This window comes from Mauremys mutica, chromosome 10, assembly GCF_020497125.1.
Source record: "Mauremys mutica isolate MM-2020 ecotype Southern chromosome 10, ASM2049712v1, whole genome shotgun sequence".
Taxonomy (NCBI): domain Eukaryota; kingdom Metazoa; phylum Chordata; order Testudines; family Geoemydidae; genus Mauremys; species Mauremys mutica.
The window spans coordinates 11,176,577-11,190,860 of record NC_059081.1 but is presented as its reverse complement, the minus strand read 5'-3'; the positions used below and the strand labels follow the sequence as shown (position 1 = coordinate 11,190,860).

Here is a 14,284-nt window from a genome sequence, read left to right as displayed (position 1 = left end):
GACCTAATTCTGCAAGTTCGGCCATGACATCTTAGCACCACGTCTTACGTAATTGAAGACGATGAAGGTTGTAAGTGTTCACAACCTCCTGGTATGTGAGGAACATGAAAACTACAAGAACCCGACTTCTCAACCTTGCTCCCACTGAAGTCAGTGGTAAAATTCCCATTGATTTCAGTGGTGTATGGCCAGATCTGAGGAGCCTATATTTCTATTTCATGCTTGGTTTCTATATACTTACTAACCTTGGTTTAATGTGTTGTAGGAACAGCCTGTGTCCTATCAAAGCTATTTTGAACCAGTCTTCTCATCTACCATGGCTGTTAAGAAAATAATGTCTCCTACTATATTTAATCTTCTGAGTAAAAGAGGCTAAAGAGTGTGTCAGTGTGTCTTCTCTCTTCCCTGGGAAAGTCTATGTGAATTTCCCCAGAATTCTTAAAGGAGGCTGGTGAAAAAGTAATGCTGGATCTGTCTTTAAATGTTTTAGAAGCTAAATATGGGATTTTCCATTGAACCAGCTGGTCGTTTTTAATGAAAAAATAAAAACTATTATAGACATATTATAGAAAAATGTTACCCTACTCTCTGGCCTGGATGGCAAATGACTTATTCTGTCTAGCTTCTGTTTGTCACCAAATTTAACTCTTTGATTACTAAGTTAATAAGCATTTGTCTCAAAAGGTTGTGAGAAAATTGCTGCTTGATAAATTGTGAACCTGGAACTGTTTAGTTTTCAACCCTTCACTACTGTTTCTGGACTATTGGGCAGGTTCTCTTGTCGCTGCTCTACTTTCCTTTCCAGCTATTTCTGTATGTTCTAATATCTGTGTCATGGGACAGCAATACATTACAGTACCAGAGGACACCGCATTATAGTCTAATCTTATACTCCACATTCTCCAGTGGTGACTGGGTGTTGTAGGCATCTATCTGTCACCAGACCATAGGGGATATGAATCTCTTACAGCCCTACCTAAAGAGACTTGGGCCTTTAGCTTAAACTATTAGCTGCTTACATTGTTAGGTCAGGAGGTCCCTGGTTCAATCCTGGTGTGTCAGCCAAGATGGTGGTCGTAATGTTTGCTTTTTGAGTTCTGTCTCTTATTTGATATATTTTTGTATTTTAAAATGTGATGTTCTTGCATGTTTGATGTAGGAGATAGAGAGGGTTGTTCAGTCTTTTGTATTTTAAGAGATGAAAGGTTGCAATGTTTCCATTGGAATGTATTTGTTGCTGACTGATGAAGGGGTAGAAGGCCAGCTATTAGATACCGGGTGTTCCATGCCACTTTCTCTAGTTGATTATAGCAGTTTTCATCCCCATAACTTTGCTTAATTGGGTAGGGAGTGTCTCTGCCAGTGCTTTCGTTTCTTGTTCTTTGTCTTCTGTTCTTAGCTGTTATGCATAATTGCTAATGTATTATAAGGGACCATAGATGATATTTTAATATAAAAGGTCAGTGGAATTACACCAGGAAAAATCTGGCCCAAGGAAGGAACAATGATCTTTTGTCTAGTCGTGGGACTTAGAAGATGTATGTTCAGTTCCCAGGACTGTATGTTCTTGAAGACCAGGACTGTTTCTTACTATGTATTGTATAGGCCCTAGCACAGTTGGACCTGGTCTCAAGACTGCTATGGGCAATTCCAACACTTGTTAATGCAGTTTCTTTAGCATCTGTCAGTGCTAAATGCAATTTATGTATCCACTGTAGATTGAAATTGTAGCACAGCAGATTCCCAACATATCTTGAAGGCGGATATGAGACTGACCAAAAGATCCTTTTACTCCTGATAGCTAGAGAAGTTTCCTACCCAAGTTACCTTTTGCTCATTTCCTTTATTTCAGGGAGAACATGGTCCCCAGATATTAATCCCTGTGCTGGCCAAGGAGAGGTGAAGACTCTTATGTATTTAGGGCTACCATGTGCTGCTCCGGGAGGATCCCTGGGGAAGGCATTGTGCCTTTAAGGAATCATAAGGGGGGGGAGGTGGAAGGATCCATGCTGACATCTCACCACACCTGTTTTCGCATGGTGTGGAGAGTCTCAAGATTGTAGCCCCTGCTCCTTCCTCACACTGAGCCATGACTGGATTACGTCCTGCGCAGCTGTGCATGGAGATGTGTCCTACACTGCCTTACTCTGCTGCTTGGATGCATATGATCACGGTACAAACACATGGCAAGGGTACTACCTGTACTCTTCCAGCATGTGCTGAAGTCCATTCCTATTCAGGGCAGCTCTTAAGCATGTGCTTAACTTTGGGAATGTGCTCCAGGCCCATTAAATCAGTGGGACTTAAGCACGTACTGGAAGTGCTGTCCTAAATAAGGATGTTTTCTTGAATTGGGGTCAATGTGAAGGACAGGCTTTACCTGGACGACCAAGTGTCCATGCTGTAGTTACATTTGCTTTTCCTTTTATATTTTATGAAGGCTCAGACTGTGCAGAGAGCAGCTTCCGGGAGAGGGGACTCTGACTATTTTTAGTAGAATTCCAAAAAAGGGAAACAACAAAGAAAGAAAGGCTTCCAAGCATCTCTGCTCCCATGAATTTAACATCGGGGCCAGGGAAACAGCCCGACCAAATGTTCCACAGATATCAGCCTGTAGAGGAATCTTTCCCTTTCAATGTATATCCTCCGGCTGGCTCAAACAAACTCCCTAACAGGCAAATCTGTCTATAAAGTTATGTAAATACCAGCCTGGCACTGTTTACATTATGTCATTTCTGGGAGGCTGATTCATTTAGGGAGAGAATATTGTGTCCTTTTGTCTCCTGTAAGCTGGTGTTCTGCTTCAGCCCCTTTCAATGTAAATATCAGGAGAGAGACACATTGTCTTTTCTAAACAGCTGAAGCAGCCTTGAACCAAATAACTAACATTTTCCAAGAGGCTCAAATATTTTAATGAAAACAATCATTTTGACCTTGTCAACTTGGTTAATGTTATTAGCCTTCTTTTTTTGTAACTGTCTCCAGCAGCTAATGAGAGAAATTTGGTTATGCCCTTTGCAGGAGACATGCAGTGGGAGCTGGAGTTTTCAGGGTGAGGTCCAAGAACAATGAAGTAAATTCTGTTAGTGAGGACAGCTATAAACTCTGTAATACACGCATGCACTCCTCCCAAATTGCCCCAGTTTTTTCTTCCTGCCCAGAGCTGTTTGTGGCTGCAAAATAAGATCAGGATCATGAGTCAGACCTTCTCGCTACCCCTACCCAGTCTGTGTTCTTTTGATGAAGTGCAGTGGCAGTCTGCACATCTTCTGTTAAGTACAAGTAATGTTCAGGATTCTTTCAGCATCTGTGTATTATACTAAAAACAGCAATCCCAGCTGAGTGAGGTGATAGGTTTATGTTCTCTGCTCAGCTGGTACGGAAATCCTCATTGATGCGAGAGCCTTTTAAACTGCCTGAGCATGGCCCTTAATTCTCACAGGGATAAGCACTGTGCATTAGTTTCACTTGCAGTGTAAATTTAGCAGATGGTGGTTCACTGTACATCTTCACATATATATACACGCTGGTCATTTCCATTGATGAAGTAACTATCACTGGGTTAATCTGTGAATGAATGAATAATGTGGAATGATGCGATTAGGCACTCTTGTTTTATGAACTGAGTGGCTGGCAGGTAGTAGGCAGAGGGAAGTGATAGATGCGTATGAATATGTATATACATATATTGTGTGTGTGTGTGTGTGTATTGTATTGTATATATCTCCTTGAAAGTACATGCAGGTGGAAAGCTAGAGAGTGAAATGTAGGTAACCAGGAAAAAAATCCGGTGAGATGTAGTCAGACTGAATCTTACAAAAACAAGAGAATTCAGAGCTAGAAATGACTCCACTCATTACCTTGCCTGTTAGCCAGGATTTAGCGGTATGTATATAGTTTATGTTGTGACTATTTGAATGTATCAGACAGAGTTTAACATAGATCCTGTTAGATCAAAACCTTGTGCCTTTCCTGTTACTTGTCCTGCACTGGGTTTCTAAAAGTTGGCCGTTGTGCCTTTAACCCAGGAAAGTATGTGGCAAATTGTGCTCATTCATATTCACTGAAGTCCCTTAATGTCATTCATGTGAGACTTATTACAATACATAGTCAGTGAGATCACTTTCACAGCTTTAACTAGCACTTAAAGCCTTCATTGTTCTCAGAGGACAGTCCATATTAATTTCACTCTCAGTTTAGAATATTCTTAGGGGACAGGGAGAATCTGATGTGCAGTGCAGCAAAAAGAATAATATATACCTAGTATAAACCAATATAGTGCAATAAGTGTACATGGCACTATACAGTAATGGAGGTGTGCTGAACAAATAACAAAGGACACAATCCACTCCTCTAGAAGTCATTTGTAAAACTTGCATTGACTTCAGTGAGGGCAGAATCAAACCTCGCTTTGGAGGTTACAATACAAATAGAAGGCAAGATTCCACAACCATTAATGACTAGCATCTACTCACATAAGTAGGTGCTATTGATAGTGGGACTGCTCATGGGAACAGACTATTCAACATCGGTAGGCATTGCAGAATCGGGCCAATAGCAAACATAGTTGAGGAGTTACATATAGGATCTCACTCTTTCTGTTTTACTCATACAGATTTTGGGTGCAGAGGTGTGGGTTGGAGGGTATTTACCTGATGTAGATAAATGACCATCCTTAGAGCATTGATGCTGAACAAGACCCAGAGGTAACTAGGCTGATAACCCAAAAATTGATAGTCCCCTTTAAGGAGTTGTGGGTATTTCTAAAAGTATCTGTCTAAAGTTAACGAGACAAGAGAGTGAGGTAATATCTTTTACTGGACCAAGTTCTGCTGGTGAGAAAGACAAGCTCTGTTTAAGATATTACCTCACCCCCTCACCCTTGTCTCTCTAATATCCTGGGACCGACATGGCTACAACAACACTGTACATGTCTACAGTGAAACAGGAATGGGTCCTGAAGGAGTGTGTAGTGAGATGGGTGAATATGAAATGCTCTGGTGGTTCAGTTATGTTAGGGTAAACACCCCAAAGGTAGATACCAAAGTGAACCAATAACCAGCTAAAGAAGTCACTAAGGAACAGGGCTTCTTAGGGACTATACAATACTTCCTGTTTTGTGACTCAGCTGTAAATATTATGAGAATAGACTTTCTGTGTATCACAGTACTTCTGGTCCCAACCAAAATCAATACATGCAGCGCATGTGAAAACGAAACATATTTTTGGGGGGGAGGAGTTAAACTTTTTTATAAACAGAAAGTGATATTGACCAGTTTCATTGTCCAAACTTTGTAAGATATTCCCAAAAAATGAAGAGAAAAAGCATTGATGCTGAAAACTGAATTATAAAGTTCTTTCTACTGAAACAATCTAAAGTGATAAGTGAGAGCTGCTATCTCTGCTAATACTAGGGATTGAACTTGGAACACCATAGCTAGAAGCTGAGTTTCTACCATTTGAGCTAAAAAAACCAAGCCCTGTATTTATTTAGCAGCTGTAGCACACTCATAGCCTGCATGGACCAGGTATAGAAGGGACATGTAACACAGAGTGAGCAGTGAGTTATATTAGTAACATGAGCAAAAGCTGTAAAAACTGTATTTTGTTTGCTATCTGCATTACTGTTTTCAGAGCGCAGAACAATAAAACTACTGCAGTTCTAAATAAATGTTCCACAGCTTCAAGAAAAAGGCTTTTTTTATAAAGACTGAGGCTAATACTTGCAGGTACAGAATGTTCAGTATCTGTTTAAAGGGGAGATTTATATGAGAGAGAGAGTGAGTTTTTACAATTTGATCTCCCATCACATTTCTCACAAATAATGGGCCAAAGGTTTCAAAAATAGGTTCGGCTGCTGTATGAATATTTAAGCTCCAAAACAGATGTAGTCAAATATTTGAAAATATGGAGAAAGCCCAGTTTCTGCTGAAGTCAATGAGAGCTGAAGCCCTTGTCTTGCATACACATGGATTTAGGAACCTAAATGTAGGCAGCTAGGTTGAAAATGCCAGTCCATATTTTTAACAATGATGTGATTCCCAGCATCTTGGGAAATGGCAAAAGCTGTCCCCATTCATAAAAGCAATGAAAAATACTAGTGTTCAGTTCCTGTATATGCCAGTTTCTATATCCACATGTGAGACGCAAATAAGAAATACAAAATCAACTACCTAGTTTTAATTGGGGTTTTCTCTAAACCAGTGGTCCCCAACGCAGTGCCCACAGGCGCCATGGTGCCCGCGGGGGCATCTTAATGCGCCTGCGTCCTGGTCCCCAGGAGAGCACCCGCCAAAATGCCGCTGAATTTCAGCGGCATTTCGGCGGGGACACCTCTCGATGATGCTGCTTGCCGTCGACAAGTGACGTCATCGAGAGGCGTCCCCATCGAAATTCAGGAGCGATGCCTCTCGATGACATCACTTGTCGGCGACAAGCGGCGTCATCAAGAGGCGTCGCCGCCAAAATGCAGATGAGCACAAATCTCATAGGAACAGGGATGCCAAACTGCCTTAGACACCTTTGAAAATCCCAGCTTTAAATGTGAGTATTCTAAGGATCAGGTCAGACTCCTTGGAAGTGCTTTCGAGAAGCAATACAAGTGTAACATAGATTTTGTGCTGGAGTGAGCTCAACAACAATACTGCCAGGAATGTGACTATTTGTATAATTTAATTTGTACCTCCCAAAACTCACCTGCTAATGAACTGTTTAATTTTTTTTATTTATTTTTTACTAGGTGAAGCAACAGTGAAAAAGAAACCACCTCCAAAGACCCCCCCGAAGGCAGGTAAACAGCTGCATTTTGTTGCACAGTAAGCATAGGCAGTAATGCAGTAGGATTTCCAAGAAAAGGCCACTCCTACCTTGAAACAAATGTTTGCCTGCTACATGTTTTCTTCTGATTAATGGTAGGTGTGATGTTCTAGGGGGAGAATTTCAAAAGCACTATGTTCCCCTTCTCTAGTAGCTCCACCTAAACTTAAGGTTGCTCAACAGTTTCTGTTAAAGGACCCTGTGTTCAGTTGTTTATAACTTGGGCAAACTTTAACCATTGAAGCTGATGTTTGCCATGCTCCAGGCTGAATATTTTTCAAAAATTTCATCCAAAAGGGGTCAGCCAGGGGCTGCTGGGCACTAGATCTCAGAGCAGGAAAACCATCTCTCCTGTGCTCTGAGCACTGTGCTGACTGGTGCCCAGGCAGTGAGAAGGCAAAAGAGGAAGCACTTGAATTCAAAAGTCAAGAAGTCCGGAATTGGGGGTGGAGGAGAATGGGAGCCAGAGGATAGGAGCAGAGTGGAAAAGATTGGCAGGAGATGGAGTACAGTGCCAGAAAGGTCCGTAACCACTAAAGCCCCTTCCCCTCCAAAATCTGGAATTGAACCAAGGAGTCCCAAATTTGTACATTCCTCTGCTGTCAGCAAATAACTGTGACACCCATTGGCAAAGTGTGTGTCTTATCCTCTTGTGGATCCGCCATTAGAAGGAGATGATGTATTATTGCTGCCAGTTATTCCTTTACCTCACAGAAGGGACCATCGTGATCACCTATTCTGACCTCCTGCACATTGCAACCAACAGAACCTTGCCCACCCACTCCTACAATAGACCGATAACCTCTGGCTGAGTTACAGAAGTCCTCAAATTATGATTTAAAGACTTCAAGTTACAGAGAATCCACCATTTCCTGTAATTCAAACCAGCAAGTGACCCGTGCCCCAGGCTGCAGAGGAAAGCAGCAACAACAACAACAAAAACCCAGGGTCTCTGCCAATCTGACCTGGGGGGGAATTTCTTCCTGACCCCAAATATGTACCGATTCAACTGTTCAGGAAAATAGAAAATATAATTCTCTAAAGAGCTGGATTTTTTCTCAGTTCTTCCCCCTCAGATCATTCAGTTTCCAGAAGACCGAAAAGTCCGTGCTGGTGAATCAGTGGAACTGTTTTGCAAAGTAGTAGGAACACCACCCTTAACTTGCACCTGGATGAAATTCCGAAAGCAGGTAAATTGTCTTTTGTCGTGTTTTAACAATGCATGATGATTAATTTGAGAAATACCTGAAACAATGTCTAACTAAAAGGATGCATAATCCGAAAGAAGTGTTCTATGTTTCTCTCCTGCCCTTGATACAAGAAATCCCCCTTTCTTCATTGGTGCTTCAGGTTTTCAGCTTTGCAGATCGAACCAAATACCACTGAAAGATACTCTTGAGTAAAGAGCATCTTGCAACAAAAATATCTCCACACTCGTTTGTTGTGGATATAAATGTTCCCACAAACTATTGTTGTACGATTCCTTTCCCTTTAATTAATTGACCTCACTGGGGCTAAAGCACATACTTAAGCACTGTTCCTGAAGAGGGAAAATTTCCTGAATCAGGGCTTTAGTGAACAAGTTCAAACACTTTAAACTCAGCAGCTCAGTGTGATCTTCAGCAAGCAGAAGCTGGAGTATCTTATTGGCATGGAGCAAAGATAAATATCTGCTGGAGCAGCTACTATTTATTTTATTATGAAGTTGCTCAGCGCTCTACAGTACACAGATAAAAACAGTGCCTGCCACAAGGAAGCTTAGAATCTAGACCTGAGTTTGTCAAGATGAGTGTTGAACATTTCATCGGGGACTTCGGGGCTCTGTATTAATTGTAGAGTCTTTTGCAAGTTCTACCTTTTTAAACATTTTAAGCCAGTTGCCTTTTATTCCGAAGTATCCTGTTCTTATATTATGGAAAGGGTGCCTGGTAGCATCCAAATAATTTTCTCTCTACCATTCATTATTTTATATGCCTTCGTGGTATCTCCTCTGAAGCTTTTCTTTTCCAAACTTCTTTAAATTTCTGCAACCTAAAGATTGATTTAGGACCAAGTAGACCATTTTTATCAATATTATTTTTATTGCAGTAGCCTCAAAGAGATTCAGTGTCCTCAAAGGAATCCTGCACTACATCTTCAAAAGACAAGCCTAGGAGCTTAAGTGAATACCTTTGCTAGACACTAAAAATCAGGGCCTGAATAGAGATGCTGGATTTATGGCTTATCACAACAATCTAAAACTGACTGTATCCTCCCTCCTCATTTTTTTTCCTCCTTAGGACTGCAGAGATGTTAACTGACCACTTCACCTTGAATGGTCCCTTGAAATATGCATGAATTGCTTACACTAAACAATCTGTTCCACCTTGTATAGCTGTGACACTGAGTACATTTCCCAGACCTGAAGAAGAGCTCTTTGTAAGCTCAAAAGCTTGTCTCTCACAAACAGAAGTTGGTCTAATAAAAGATATTACCTCATCCACCTCATCTCTCTAATTCTCCTTTAACTCAGCAAGGAGAGGCCTGAGGTCCTTTTCCTGCTGAGTGACCTGGGCATGTAGCGCAGTGACTAGAACTGGTGGGGGAAAATTGTCCATATGACCATTTTGTTGGTGGCATATTGTGTTCTCATAGGGCACTGAAGCAGTCGAATAAAATTTGAGAATCATGCTACCTACCTACAATCCCAATGGAACCTCAGCAAATTACAGACCAGTATCTTGTGCGTGCATAGCTGCACTCCAGCGAATGGAGTCTCTGGGGTGGGATTTTCATGAGTGTGTAGCATTGGCTACCTCTGCTCCCATTGACTTCATTGGGAGTAGCTGTAATACTGAGCTATGCCTACACCACAAGTGCTACAGCAGCACAGCAACAGCTATGCCAGAAGGGTTTTTTCCATCATTGTAATTAATTGACCTCGCTAAGAGGCAGTAACTAGGTTGATGGAAGAAAAACACCTTGAATGGAACCTAAATTGTGTTACTACTTACTCCCAAAATACTTACTCCTATTGCTAGTATTGAAGACGCAGCTATCAGGTTAACTTCAGTGGGCTGATGCCAAAGCGTGCTTTATATCTAAACTAAGGGGAGAGACCTGCTCTGACCCTCATGATTTCTTGTTCTGTAAACATGTCGGACAAGAGAATTAAACTAAATAGCCCTCATTTTTAATGAAAAGCAGAGAATAAATTGAAAAATCTCTTATCTGTCAGGAAATGGTGGGAGGAGGAAGGGCACTGACATTATGCTGTCTACATCACAATAAGAACACAGTGTACTCTTTTTACAGTTACAATGTAGCATCAGGTTTTTTTAATTCCCTATAATGTCTCAAGTTAATACGAATCAAAATGGACATCTTTTTGACATTTATGCTGAGGTTCTTGGTTTAGTTGAAAGGTAGTAGTTATATTTACAAGTACTTAAAATGTTTGTGGAGTTCAGCTGTGATTTTGACTTTTGGTTTTCTCTGAAACCATCTTAAAATCTTTATCTATTCCAATTGAATTATAATGATTTATTTATTCTATTCAGCTTGGTAACTTTAAGAATTCTAAGGTGAATGTATCAGAAGAATCAAAATGGAAGTTGAAAGGGTAACAAATACTTTCTATGGCATTTTTCTGGGGGGGGTTTTGTTTTGTTTTTTTTAATTTTAGAGAGTTATTTTTGATTCTAGGAAAGTCAGACTGCCTTACTAAAGCTAGGCCAGTGCTTTGCAAACTTTCCTACGCAGTTCTGCCAGTGCAGTTCGACTCCAACCAACCGCTGTTCAAGTCTAGGAAACTATTATGATAATTTGTGTGGCAATGCTGATATGGACACATGGAGACTAGAATCAGATAGTGGCATGGATGATCTGGGCCAGAATATGAAGTTGGGCCTCCAGAAGTGAATGGCGAATGAACCAGTGTTCTTGGGGCCAAATCTTGGTTTCAGTGAAGTCAGTGGTAAAACTCCTATTGATGTCAATTTAAATAGAATTTGGTCTTTTGCCAGTTAGACGCAATTTTTCAACTACATTTCCTGATCCTGCAAAGGGATTTTAGTCGGTGGACCCTAACACCCAAGCACTCTCATTAACTCAAAAGGACTGTGTGCATGTATAGTTTGCAGGATTGGGACCACTGAACTACTAGCCTGCATCTCTTGACTTTCTTGGTTAGTTTCACTCTTTGCCAGCTATTCTTACTCGCTGCAGTAATGGAATTATCTACATTGCTCTCCTAGTGCTATAATTGTGGGCCCCTACTTGACTGAGAGGTTGGGAGCCTCACTTTTGAAAGCGCTTTAACAATTCTTCTGTTTAATTTGGCAGATTCAGGAAAACGAACACATCAAAATTGAGAATGCTGAAAACAGCAGTAAGCTGACTATATCCTCAACGAAGCAGGAACATTGTGGATGTTACACTTTAGTGGTAGAAAACAAAATGGGCAGCAGACAAGCACAAGTCAACCTCACAGTTGTCGGTAAGTGCAGAAAAAATATTTCATTCTATTATAAAAGACCCACCCGGTGCTCTGGGTGCTGTACCAACAATCAGAGCAAAACAGCACAGTACGTTCAAGAGCCTGTGAAAGCAAATGGGTCCATTTAACAAATTAAATTGCTAGGCCAGATCCTAAGTTGGTAAAAATCAGAATAGCTCCTTTGATTTATTGGAGCTATTCTAATTTACACCAGCTGGTGATCTGCCTGTTGTTTTGATGACACCTTATATTTCAATTTAACCTGAAGACTATTGTAATGAGAGATGGGAGAGGGGCAGAATAATCCTTCTTATATTTGTTCCTTGTTTATGTGTAGACAAAAGTCCAGTCCTCCTCCTCCCATTAACCCTTTGTAGGGTGCAGATGCTCACTAGACTATTAGTTTGGGAAAGGCCAGTTTTTGAAGGGTTGAGGAGGTTTGTGTTGTATTGGAGATTACAATTTGGAAACTGTCCTGGTGTGTAGTCACTTTATAGGGCTGTTGATTTATAAAGGCAACCTTTTTAAAGCATACATGTTTATGCAAGGGCTGCACAAGTTTTCTGTAAACGTGTATGAAAAGTTGAGCAAGAATCATGTGTTTGATGCTTTAAAAGCTTGTTTCTGCTCTGAATAGTGACTCTGTCAAATGGAATTGTGTGGCTTCAGACTTACTCCTTCTCAAGGGCTCCAGAGCAAATTTGGTCAGTTTACTAGTAAAAGAAGATGTTTTTTCAAACTGCCAGTCTGGTTCTTTCCACTTTGTGCAGGGTCACTTGTAATGAAAGTTCTGCTGCCCAAATTCTACCCGCAGTTACCCATTGTCTGTAATGGGGTTACTCAGGTGTGTCTGAGGCCAGAATTTGTCCAGGCAGTTGGAATTTATGTAGCCTGTCTGTTGATGACATTAGCCAAAATAGAATCCTAGTCATTCTCCCATAATTGTAGTCCTAAAAGGAGGAACAAGTAGTAGGCAACTAATATTGTCTCTAAAGAAATGCAGGTATGAGGCCAGGGATGAAGTCCTGGCTCCACTGAAGTGAATGACAAAATACCCATTGATTTTCAATGGAGCCAGGATTTCATCCCAGGGATCTATTGAGTAAGATATGATTCTACTAACTAAAATTACACCTTATGTTCAAGTATAGTATCCTGTGAAGAGTGAACACTCTGTGTCTTTATGCTGCTGTATGTATTGTGTATACAGGCCTCTTGACCATTTAAGTACATGGTTATTTCTGTTGTCTAAACCAGATTGCTGATTACATTTAAAAGACAATTGGACAGACAAGTGCAATTATTAAATAAAGTCGAGCAATGTAAGAAATTCAGTTTCCTGTTATTCTGTGAACTTCATGTAGTTATTATGTAAGTAGCAATTTTATACTCTGAGGAATATGTTGGTTTGAAAATCAGTAGTCACAGAAAATGTTGAACTCTAAAACCTCATAAAGCTCCAGCCTCTTCCTTCATGATGCCATTGGCAGGAAATGTGCTGCGGGGTTAGTGGGGCTCCCAGAGATGCTTCGGGAGAACTGGGTGAAGAATTCCTACAATGTGCTTGAGATTGCCATGCTTTCTAGCTGATGACTCCCAGATAAAATTACTATTGCAAATTTGCCAACTGCTTCAACTAGACTTGTAGCTGAATTAAGAACTGTAGTGGGCATGATGGATGTCAGAAATGTGTTGCCATCAGGATTTCTACTTGCATGAAGAAAATGGCTTGCTAGCTGTAGTTTTTTTGGGGGGAGAGGCAAGATTCCTGCCAGCCTTACCTGGGTATCCATGCTGTAAGCAGAGATGGACACAAGGAGTTTCCTCTGCTTGGGCACAAGGGGAAGAATCCCATTACTGAGTACAGTTGCTGCCCCTTGCTAGCACTTTTATGGGCACCTGCTGTCTAAAACGGAGTGGAGGGGCCCTGACTTCTCTCCCTGTCTATCTTGCACCAGGCAACATGGCAAGGTCACTCGGTTTGTGTGCCTGGAGAGACTGCAATCAGTGGCTCCAGCTGTGCACACCCTGGAGAGAACCCTGCAGGAATTCTAGCTGAGTCAGCCAGAATTATTCCTTGAGGCTGCAGTCCGAGCACATCCATTTTCTGCACCGTCTCCAGTGTGCTGGGCAGAATCTTGCCCCCCCCTTAATGAGAATTTATAAAGTGGCTATAAATCTGGCTAGTGCCAGATATCGGCTTTGTTTGTCTTAGCTATTTATATTGAGGCTCTGTGATCTTTGTGTGAGCTGCTTCCCTATCGGATTACAGATTAAAAATCACATCACCTTGTATGTTCTTTGCTCAAAACGTAGCTGGCTGATCAAGGTACTTGCTTGGGTTTTGAATGTGTTTAGAGAATTGAGATGTTGTCTGGAACGTGTGTTCTCCTGCAGGAGTGGGCCAGGACTGACCTAGAGCCAGATTCCTTTAAAGAGGTAGCTGGCAGGCTAGTCTCTGTTTGAATTTTAAAAAGTAAATGACATATTAAAATTCAAAATGAAAGAAATAAGGAAATATTACGGTAATATTCTAAATGTCTGGACAGCCGAGCATCCGTGTGCATGGTAAAGATAACATGACATTCATATGTACAGTCTCTCACTCCAAAGGATCTCAAAAGCTCTTCACAAACTAAATCCAGGCAGCACCTCTGAAGTGCAGCCACCTCTAAGACAGAAAGGCAGCAACCACAAACTGTGCATAGCGCACTACACCCCAATGGGGAAGGGGAAATTTTGGTCTAGGTCACCATACCAGAAGTGCCATGGGATCGTTAAGGACAGCCAGGACCTTGTTTTTAAGCCCTCTCATTGAAAAGCCCCGTGCACAGTAACCTGCAACATTGGTTTATCTGCTACAGAAAGACAAAGTACTGAGTTGACTCTGCCAAGATTCAAAGCAGAGATGATTCTTCTGTGATTCAACCCATGACTCCAGGGAGTCAAACCTGTATTTTAGCCCACAGTCCATAGCTGAATATATGAGCA

General features: G+C 41.2%; 1 protein-coding gene across 5 annotated transcripts in view; it reads left to right on the top strand.

The window, feature by feature from the left end:
• MYLK (myosin light chain kinase) overlaps positions 1-14,284 on the top strand; it is a 325,041-nt gene that overhangs the window by 255,600 nt on the left and 55,157 nt on the right. For all 5 annotated transcript variants that reach the window (XM_045031718.1, XM_045031717.1, XM_045031713.1 and 2 more), the window contains 3 exons: positions 6,740-6,790; positions 7,879-8,006; positions 11,140-11,293. In XM_045031718.1, coding sequence (XP_044887653.1) covers positions 6,740-6,790; positions 7,879-8,006; positions 11,140-11,293 — 333 coding nt within the window. The remainder of the gene's footprint in view (positions 1-6,739; positions 6,791-7,878; positions 8,007-11,139; positions 11,294-14,284) is intronic.